The sequence below is a fragment of the Lynx rufus genome, unplaced genomic scaffold (assembly GCF_022079265.1).
Source record: "Lynx rufus isolate CCGP_SWC_20201006 ecotype Redwood Valley unplaced genomic scaffold, mLynRuf1.p SCAF_9, whole genome shotgun sequence".
Lineage (NCBI taxonomy): Eukaryota > Metazoa > Chordata > Mammalia > Carnivora > Felidae > Lynx > Lynx rufus.
In genome coordinates this window covers 54,814,357-54,825,426 of record NW_025814897.1, presented here as the reverse complement: position 1 = coordinate 54,825,426, position 11,070 = coordinate 54,814,357, and the positions used below count along the sequence as shown (strand labels likewise).

Sequence of the window (11,070 nt, the reverse complement as noted above, 5' to 3'; positions counted from 1 at the left end):
GAAATGAGCTGTTTGAAGGAGTATATTAAGGGAAGATGTAAGTAATACAGGCTTCAAGTGGTGGAGGGAGAAAGCTTATTCTTTGGGAGCATCCGCATCAACTTAAAAGACTCTCCCAACCCCAACTTTCCTATCTACCATTTCCTTTCCTTCCATTTATCTCTATCCATTTTCTGACCCCAATAATATCTGCTTTCTACCCTTAAGCTTGGAAATTCCACAGTTTTTCCAAGTTGACTTTGACATGAATTATGCCATTCACTTTTATTAATAACCACACTATCTGGGTATTTAATAGAGATCTAAAGAACTATAATCTCATACCTGTAGTACAAACGAATGCTTAAAATGAAACACCACATTAAAAAAAATCCATTTCACTAACCATGTGCTTCCACATCATATTCTTCTCCATCGTAATCATCTGAATCTTCATCCTCAGGATCTGGATGCAAAGCCTGGCATTCACACATTGCAGTGAACATTGCCTCCACTGAACAAGGAAATTAAATTGTAATAAACATTCTTTTCTGGCCTGTGTACAGTAAAATTTTAGTAATATAACCACAGTCCAAATAAATTCAATGAGTAGACAAGAAATATACCAGAATCACACTATTTACAAAACCTGCCAAATTCCAAGGAGATCAATCTTGAAAAGTGCTTGATGGCAATGGACAAGTTACAAAATAAGAGTTCATTTCAAGATAATGTTGAGATCTCTTCATGCCTGGCTGGATTTTCTGAGAAAAAGAGTCAAAGTCCTGGTCAGACTGCTGCTAAATCAGGGTGAAGCCCCTTTCAGTTAATAGGGCTCTTTCCAGCTATCCTTGCATCATTCACTTTGGAATCGCCAGGACTCCTTGCCCTCTATCTGGTAAGATTCAAAGTCAACAGCATCATGTCAATAAAAATAACCAGATTTCTCCATTCACAAAACACACCAAATAATATGGTGTCTCCTATGCTCTCACTACATTTACAGTCTTCAATATTAATAGGTATCGGGTCCTCAGTGATATGATAGATGTTAAAATGAAGAAAAGGCAATAGAACAGAGGTAATGAGGGTAAAGGTAAATGGGGTGTGGGGAGTATTTGATACATAAAGGGAAAAGAATCAATTCTATAGAATACTCACATGCTGACTTATCATTAGGCACAAATCTAAATTCAGCAATAGGTTCAACATCATCATCACTGTCGTCTTCTTCTTCTTCCTCAGCAACAGATTCTTTTGATTCCTCTAGAAAGGGAATAAAAATAACTTTTTAAATCATGTTTAGGGGTGCCTGGGTGGCTCAGTCGGTTAAGTGTCTGACTCTTGATTTTGGCTAAGGTCATGATCTCACTGTTCCTGAGATCGAGCCCCATGTAGGGCTCTGTGCTGTCGGCGTGAAGCCTGCTTGGGATCCTTTCTCTCCCTCTATCTCTGACCCCTCCCCCCACTCATGCACAAGCACTTTCTCTCTCTGTCAAAATATATAAACACTTATTTATATTTTTATTTTTTTTAATGTTTGTTTATTTTTGAGAAAACACCAGCAGGGGAGGGGCAGAGAGAGAGGGGGAAAGAGGATCTGAAATGGGCTCCGTGCTGACAGCAGAGAGTCCAATGCAGGTCTTGAACTCACAAACCTTGAGATCATGACCTGAGCCGAAGTTGGATGCTCAACCAAGTGAACTATCCAGGAACCCCCATAAATAAAATATTTAAATTTGTTCACTTGTTTTGGAAAAAAAAGAAGCCTAAAATAATTTCTTTTTTTTTTTTTTAATTTTTTTTTTTTTCAACGTTTATTTATTTTTGGGACAGAGAGAGACAGAGCATGAACGGGGGAGGGGCAGAGAGAGAGGGAGACACAGAATGGGAAACAGGCTCCAGGCTCTGAGCCATCAGCCCAGAGCCTGACGCGGGGCTCGAACTCACGCACCGCGAGATCGTGACCTGGCTGAAGTCGGACGCTTAACCGACTGCGCCACCCAGGCGCCCCCTAAAATAATTTCTTAAAGGATGTTTACTGATGTATCAAATAGTGCAATTGTTTTTACATCAAATGATAAGAACATGGTTATTTTAGAACTAAAAGACTGTGGACTGCCTTTCTGATCTAGTCACACTGTACTTCACTGAGCCCTAGGGACTCTAAGCTTCCTTCGAGGTCATGGTGGGGGTGAGGAGACCCAAACAGTCAGGCCTCTAACTAGTATAGTTCTATTGTTAGCGGTTTCTTTTACCTTTCGCCATGAACCAAAGGGTTCAGTAGCAGTTTGTAATCCACTGATGTGATTTATCACTAATAATTTACAGGTGAGAAAACTAAGGCCCATACAAGTTAACTAATCCAACAGATAAATTACCAAAGTCTATAGGAAAAAAAATACAAATGTTCAATAAAGAGAACTAGAACATGATGCTGGTAGAAGCAGAAATTGCTACAACTATGCTGGAGGTATGTATATCCTACTACCCAACAATTCCTCATCTAAGTATATATTATGTACACAAGGAGTTTGTACATAAATGTTTATTGAAGTACTATATGTACTAGTGAAAATTTAAAAAATAAATGTTGATAATAAAAAGAAAACAGATGTATTGTTATCTGGTCATATTTTATACATGGACTGCAATTTAAAAGAACAAATATTTATATGTATCAAAATGCACAGAGGGGTGTCTGACTCAGTTAAGCGACCAACTCTCATTTTCGGCTCAAGTCATGATCTCACAGTTGTGAGATTGAGCCCTGCATCGGGCTCTGCACTAACACCTTGAGATTCTCTTTCTCCCTCTCTCTCTCTCAAAACTAAATATAATAACATTAAAAAAAATGCACAGATTAAATAATGTAACTGGGTGAAAAAACTAGTTCCAGAATATATATAAATAATACCACTTACAAATTAAAATTTTAAACACAAAATAAAATCATTACATTGCCTATGGATTTGTACATATTCAGTAAAAATCTAAAAACTTAGAAGGGAAGGACACATACCACCTTTAGGATAATGTTTAACTCGGGAGACAGAGTAGGAAACAAAATGGGGAAGGTACGAAAAGGATTCCAACAGTACTAATACTGTCTTATTTCTTTAAAAGTTATGAAAAAAATGTTAGAATTTATGCTAAATAATAAATATTGAAAAATTTCATTACTCTCTGCACATTTCAATGTTTAAATTATTTTGTAATTTAAAAAATCATGGGGCGCCTGGGTGGCTCAGCCAGTTGGGCGTCTGACTTCAGCTCAGGTCATGATCTCACAGCTCGTTGAGTTCGAGCCCCGCGTCAGGCTCTGTGCTGACAGGTAGGAGCCTGCAGCCTGCTTCAAATTCTGTGCCTCCCTCTCTCTCTGCCCCAACCTACTCGTATTCTGCCTCTGTCTCTCTCAAAAATAAATAAACATAAAAAAAATTAAAAAAAAAAAATCATGTCAGGAGTGCCTGGTTGGTTCAGTGTGTGGAGCATGCAACTCTTGGTCTTGGGGCTTTAAGTTCAAGCCCCACATCGGGTGTAAAGATTACTTAATAAAATCTTGGGGTGCCTCAGTCGGTTGAGTGTCCCACTTCAGCTCAGGTCATGATCTTACAGTTCGTGAGTTTGAGCCCTGCATCAGGCTCTGTGCTGACAGCTCAGAGCGTGGAGCCTGCTTCAGATTCTGTATGTCTCTCTCTCTGCCCCTCCCCTGCTCCACTGTCTCTCTCTCTCAAAAATAAATAAACAAAAAAAAAATAATAATAATAAAGTCAAACTAACACAATATAGTATAAAACTTCTCATTTACACTTACAAAAATTAACAAGTTTTAATTTCGTCCCTAATTTGTTTCTTGTTTGGAATTCTTACAATCCATTGTCCACAACCCCCCAAATGGATTTTCTTCTCTTTCTTACACCTTCTTTCATCACCTTCACTAGATTTTTATGAACCTTTGTAAGGATCTCCAACAGCAAAAAACTTGGGAATCTTGTACCACAGGACTTTTCAACCTTGGCACTACAAACACTTGGACTGGGTAATTTCTGGTTGTGGGAGGCTGTCCTGTGCCATGTGGGATCTCTGGCCTCTAAACTACTAGATGCCAGTAGCACTCCTCCCCTTTGCCAGTCATGAAAATCAAAATGTCATTGCGTAATGGGGCCAGGGGGACACAACTCTGTCTGCCACTTAGAACCACTTCTGTAATAAAATGAAACAAAAAAAAACCCAGCTTCTACACTAAACTCATGGAAGCACAAAGTATATGATCCAAGCCTCTAAGGATGCCAAATATAAATGCCTTTACAAAAACAAAGAATAAACAGTTAAACGCAAGAGGAAAAATTAGAAATATAAATCCACAATAACTGAATAATTCTAAATGCAAACATACAGAAGGTAAAAAACCAGTGCCCAAATTATTTTACTGAGCTGAAATTTTGCTTAATAAACTATTATCCAAAATAGGTCAATCGTTTGAATATTATCTTATGATCAAAGACTGCTTTTTAAATATATGTAATGTTCTCCCAAAGGAAGCTCAAGATTAAATTACACCATACATACCTCCAAATTTGGCATTCACCATAACATACAAATGCTCTCGTGGATAGGCATTTAGGTCCCTGGACACCGCATGCAAGCTAATAGTGGGGTATTCCAGTGAGAATCCTAATCCAGAGCCATCTAACCAAGACAGGCGGCTGAAAAACACGTATAAGGAAGATGATTTTAAGAAATCAAATCTTAATTTAAGCCTAAAGTTTATAAAAATTCATCTTGGACACTTTATGCATGTGAAATAAATTCAAGCTTGGTGTTTAGAAATATTCCTAAAATAAAATTCAGCAGCAGGAACTGAATTTCTTTAAAATGAGAACTGTTAAGTTCTCTCCTCTAGGTAAGAATTCAAAGAGTTGAAATGTAATTTCTTAAGTCACATGTGTTTCTATGTGTTCCTTCTGGTTGTATCTGGAATGTCTTCTGGTGCCTTCCTTTTGCAAATCCTCTTCAATTGGTTAAGTCCCAGCTCCTCCTTGAGCCCTCCTCCAGTTACTCCTGTCCATAATGATCTTTTTCTGAACTGCACTTATGTCCAATAATACGCCACTGAGCACTTAACTCCGTGGCAATGAATCTCATATGTACCCTGACAGAATGTGAGCTATGACAGAATGTGTCATATTTCTTTATGTCACATTCTTCAAAACCACTAGCATAGTGTTCAGCATGTAAGTATGCAATAAACACTTGGGAATCACTAATTTCTCCACTAACCCTACATTAAATGGTGAATACATAAAATGGCTGTAATCAAACTTACCACTAGTTAGAAAATACTTATCCCACGGAAAGACTGTATGAAGGCTTTCATTTATTCTGTAGCTTTAAAAGAAAGCTACAAATAAGCAAGGTCTAGTTTTCCCTCAAAAATGGCCAAAAGGAAATATTTTATTGGTATAATAAAGGAAACATATCACCAAAATCAGTATATTGAATTTTGAGTAAAGGCAGGATAATTTTTTGGCAATACTTCACCCATCTGGAGCTGCACCACTTAGCAGGGAAAAAAAAAAAAAAAAAAAAAAGGAGCAAAAGATCCTTAAGAAACCACACAGAAAAATGTTAATGCGATAAAAGTTAATGCAATATACTGGTTGCCCAGGGCTGGAGGGAAATACAGATTAACTGCTAACAAGTGCCAGTTTCTTAAGGGGTGATGAAAATACTCTAAAATCGATTGTGGTGATGGTTGCACAGCTCTGCAAAGAGACTAACAACCCCTGAACTGTATAGTATGTAGATTATCTCAATAAAGCTTTTATTAAAAAAAAATAATAATAATAAATGACAATAATGCCCCCACATCTTCTATTTCCTATACAATTTTTACAAGCCTGGTTGTTAAACTTCTAACCAAGCAAAAACAAATACAATAAATGAACCTAGGACTCCCTTGGGCAAGAACAATGACAGTGCAGCAGTCTGAGATCATGCACATTTCCATCCAACATGCTTAGCAAAAAGGAAAGGAAAGGAAAAAGGAAACCTGGGAGTCTTAAAATCATAAATCTTAAGAAGCTTAAAAAGGTAAAAGCTCTAGAAATGATTTTCTAGAATGATTCATCCCATTAGTTCCAAAGAAATAGATTTTGTTTTTGTAATTAGATTGTGGTGCTGTATGTGCCTTTCCTGTCCACTGCTTTTCTCTTTAAGGAAGATGCAGATGAAATAGTGCTCCTATCAAAGAAGTATTACCAGTCCCTTACTAAAACTCTATTATTTTAAGCAAATAAACTCCCTTTCCTCACCTCAACAATCCCCCAGAAATTATCACAATAAGGAAAGTAGTGCTCCAAATTTGGGTGTCCAAAATGATTTCAAATATTTAGAGCCACAAAATTTTAATGACTCAATTAGCAGATGGAAAAACTGAAATGTAAAACAGACTCAGTGCCTATCAAATTATGGTCTTTATTTTAAAAAGCACATAATAATTGCTCTGTAGTTCCTTATACTTGGACATGGATATGCACTCTACAGAAGAGAAGCCAAGTTCCACTTAAAAGAAACATTTACTCTGATCACTATGTTCTTACTCACTTTTCACATATTCTAGAAGAAAAGGTCATGATCTCACGGTTCAAAGATTCGAGCCCCACGTCGGGCTCTGTGCTGACAGCTCAGAGCCTGGAGCCTGCTTCGGATTCTGTGTCTCCCTCTCTCTCTGCCCCTCTCCTGCTCTGTCTCTCTTGGTTTCTCAAAAATAAATTAAAAAAACATTAAAAAAATTTTTTTAATAAAAAAAGATAGTAAATGCAAAGGAATGTTTTGCTAATTTCCAATGCTTTTGGAAGTATGATCATAAAGTATGCCTTTATTCCTGGCATGAGGTGAAAAACAGGATACAAACATAAAAGAGCAAAGTCTTGAATTTGGGATGACTTATTTATCTGATTTAAAATTAACTTTGGCAGGGCGCCTGGGTGGCTCAGTCGGTTAAGCGTCCAACTTCAGCTCAGGTCATGATTTCACGGTTCGTGAGTTCAAGCCCTGCGTCAGGCTCTGTGCTGACAGCTCAGAGCCTGGAGCCTGCTTCCATTCTGTGTCTCCCTCTCTCTCTGCCCCTTCCCTGCTCATGCTCTGTCTCTCTCTGTCTCAAAAATAAATAAACACCTAAAAAAAAATTTTTTTTTAAATTAACTTTGGCATAAAATATAAAATATAATTTAATTACATACTTTATTTTACCTGTTTAAAATGATCCATTTTGAATGATTCATGCCTCTGATCTCTTCCTTACTTAGGTAAAAAAGTCAACTTCCTATGAAAACTAAACTTTGAAAATAAGCTTGAGAGTTCCATATCTCTCAGTACACATCTGAGAAACTACCTAAAACCAAATAAGACCCTACGCCTCTTTGCCTAAAATCCTAAAATAATTTTCCCAAAGCCCCTGGGCTATAAAGCCAAGCTCATGGAACATGGCTCTCTTCTTCTCCATCCTGATTATTTTTCCACTCTTTTCCACTTATTCATTCAGATGAAGAACTGCTAGATGGTATGGGTGTGTGTGTGTGTTTCATATCCTGGCACACACAATATGGTTTCTCACTCTTGCCTCTGAGCATCCTGTTTCTTATTTACTTTTCCCCTTAGTCCACCTCATTCACTCGGCTAACTGTTAACCCTCATTTGTCAAATCTTCTAGTGAACCTTCCCAGTTTGTTGAGGCCTTGATTCTTCTATCAAAACTTGGAAATGCTAGGTAGGAAAGAACAAAAAAGTGGAAAGAGACCAAGGAGGTAATGCCAACCATGAGTAAAAAGGGATGAACGTAGGTGTTCATGGTACTCATAATACTCTATTCTTAACCTAGCTGGTGGACATACACAGGTTGGTTTAATTATAATTCTTTAAACCATCCATATACAATGTATATTCTTTGCTGTATGTATATTTTACAAAAATACTTTCTTAAAGCAGAGATTTATTAGTGAAAAGCTGAAATCAAAGTTTTTTAAACATAGAAGAGCTTAAAAGGAGTTTGTACTTCTTCGGTGCGATAACTGTATTGTGGTTATATAGAATGTCCTTGTTCTTAGGAGATTTTTGCTAAAGTAATTACAGTTGATGTGACAACATGTCTGCAACTCTCAAATAGCTCAGAAAAAAGATAAATGTGGTAAAATGTTAACAATTTATGAATCTTTGTGTTAATTAACAACACTTGCAATTTTTCTTTAGGTTTGAAGTTTTTCAAAATGAAAAGACAAGCACAGGACCTTGTCTTCCTTCCCTAAACAGTAGTTATATTACAGGAAGCGTCAATACACAGAGAAGCCATGGAGAAAAAGGGATGGTGTAGGGGATAGCAATCTACCTGTGCTGCACTCCCCACCACTTAAAAGAAACTGCTCTCCCAACATCGTTAAAGATCTCCTTGCCACTACCCAAGAGACACTTTTCAGGTTTTATTTGACTGCTCCTCCCTCTTGTCTATTCTCAAGTCTCTCCTTCCATAACCTACCTCTTAATGCAAATGTGTCCCCAAGGTTCTATACTTGGCCCTCTTCTCTTCTGGGGTATCTAACCTATCCCCCATGAGTATATACTAACCTTTATATTAATGATTTCCAAATCTCTATCTCTTTTTTTTTTTTTTTTCAACGTTTATTTATTTTTGGGACAGAGAGAGACAGAGCATGAACGGGGGAGGGGCAGAGAGAGAGGGAGACACAGAATCGGAAACAGGCTCCAGGCTCTGAGCCATCAGCCCAGAGCCCGACGCGGGGCTCGAACTCACGCACCGCAAGATCGTGACCTGGCTGAAGTCGGACGCTTAACCGACTGCGCCACCCAGGCGCCCCTCAAATCTCTATCTCTAATACCACTCTCTCGGGGTGTCTGGGTGGCTCAGTCGGTTGAGCGCCTGACTTCAGCTCAGGTCATGATCTCAAGAACACTCCATGAGTTTGAGCCCCGCGTCGGGCTCTGTGCTGAAAGCTCAGAGCCTGGAGCCTGCTTCAGATTCTGTGTCTCCCTCTCTCTGCCCCTCCCCTGCTCATGGTCTGTCTCTCTCTCTCAAAAATAAAAACATTAAAAAAAAAAAAAAAAACCCACTCTCTCCAGAAACACACTCTTATTATACCCAACTAAGCACACATGCCAAGACCAAACTCTAATCTGCACCTCACCCCAAACTTACTTTTCCTCCCATCTGTATTTCCTATCTCAGTAATTGGTCAAAAGCCTAAGCTTTGCTCAGGGCTTACATTTCCCTCAAACCAAGGGTTCTTTACATATTTTTTGTTCCCTCTGTGGTAGGCAGAAATATGCCTCCCTCATGACCTTCATCCCCTGGTGGCAAGCCTATGAATACATTTGTTACCCAGCGAAAGAAACCCTGTGTATGCAATTAAGGTTACTAGTCAGTTGACAACAGAACTGGATATTCTGTGTGATACAAGGTAATCACACGAGCTCTTAAAAGGAGAGAATTTTCCCTGGCTGTAGACAAAAGTGATACAGTAGCAGAAGTCAGACAAATTTGAAGGACAGAAAACATTTAATGTATCATTGTTGGCTTGATGATGAATGGAACCATGCATCAAGGAAAGGGGTCCTCAGTCCTACAACTGGTATTTTAGACATGTCTGTAAAAGTCCAGTGCTCCAAATGGCTGAATAAACGGGTAATTCCTTCTAGGAATGGAAATGGGAGTCAGAAATGAGAAAAAACGAGAGATGGGAGTCTGGTCCCTCTAGATATGACCCCCAACTTGAATGGGAATGAGGATGTTCCTCTCCCCACCCACACCTACAGAAAAAAAGCTATACTCCTTAACCAGACTTTCAAAATCCTCCACAATCCGCTCCAAACCTACATAACTTGCCCAGAGCAACACCTCCCGCACCTTTTCACAGAAAAGACCATGCACATCGATGATCCTCACTTAGGGGCTGGAAACTCAAACACCTTAAAAGGAGACCTTGAGTCAAGAACAACGCACGCACCAGACCTCGGGAAGACAGGCCGTCAAGAAGCCTAATGATGAGAGAACTCCGGGTGAAGAAGAGAGGAAGGCTCGGGAGGAGAGGACGCCCGAACAATCGAGTCTTCGCCCCGTCAGAGGCCTCTCCGAGGCGACCCGGGGCACGCGCTCCGCCTCGCAGCAGTCCCCGAGGTCGCGGTCTCGCCCCCGCCCCGCCACTCAGCCCGCGCCAGCAGGAACAAGGCGGCGCACAGAAAGCCGGCATTGGGGAACAGGGACCCTGCCTACCTCTCAGCGATGTAAAGGGTGCCGGTGCCGAGGCCCTTGCCGTTCAGCACAGCCTCGGTCTCTGGCTGCTGCTGCCGGAGCCCCTCAGCCGAGCCGGGCGGCGGGAAACTTTTGAGGAAGCTCATTGCACCAGGGAGCGCGGAGACACAGGCCGGGAGCAAGCTGAAGCACCACCACTCCAGCAGCTCACCTCACCTCGCCTCGCCTCGCCTCGCCTCGCCCCGCCCCGGAAGCGGTGGCGATCACCCCGGAAGAGCAACTTAGTCCGCACCCGAATTTGAGCCCCGTCCACCCGAGAGAGAGACGTTCTGGGGCAAGCTCTCGGAGGCCTGAGGGGACTGGGCGGCGTTGGTCACGTGACCCCAAGCCCCTCCCTCTCGCCCTTCCTAAGGCTCCAGGCTGGAAATAACTGAGCTCTCTCTCTGAAGTGCTAGTGCTGCGTTGTCTCAGCAACCCTTTGAGAGTGGAAGCACGATGAATAATAAACTCCTTTTTCTACAGAAGAGGAAACCGAGGCCTGAGCCTTGGATGGGAATCAAAGACCACACTCTTCTAGAGGTTAGAGAGCTCGTAACTGGGTTCACGGCTCTTCTAGCTTGCGCGGGCCTCATCCCAACCTGTCCACATCTCAACAAAACAGCCGCGCCCCCGACGTCACTCTGGGTCCTGAAGCTGCCCCTGTGCGGGAGCTGCGTGTCCCCCCCCCAGTCTCAGGCAGGCAAACGAGCCCAAATTGGTAATTAACTCTGGGCAAAGAGTTGGCTGTGTCAGAGAGGAGATGGGGCGCTAAGGGGAAAAGAATT

The 11,070-nt window shown here is 40.8% G+C and overlaps 1 protein-coding gene across 3 annotated transcripts in view; it reads right to left on the bottom strand.

Moving 5' to 3' along the window:
* The window catches only part of CLNS1A (chloride nucleotide-sensitive channel 1A), a 38,124-nt gene extending 27,640 nt beyond the window's left edge, over positions 1 to 10,484 (bottom strand). For all 3 annotated transcript variants that reach the window (XM_047071392.1, XM_047071393.1, XM_047071391.1), the window contains exons 1-4: positions 10,268 to 10,484; positions 4,552 to 4,688; positions 1,141 to 1,245; positions 386 to 493 (exon numbers count right to left, since the gene is read on the bottom strand). In XM_047071392.1, the coding sequence (XP_046927348.1) occupies positions 386 to 493; positions 1,141 to 1,245; positions 4,552 to 4,688; positions 10,268 to 10,392 (475 nt within the window). In that variant the 5' untranslated portion in view covers positions 10,393 to 10,484. The remainder of the gene's footprint in view (positions 1 to 385; positions 494 to 1,140; positions 1,246 to 4,551; positions 4,689 to 10,267) is intronic.
* Between the last annotated feature and the right edge of the window lie 586 nt (positions 10,485 to 11,070).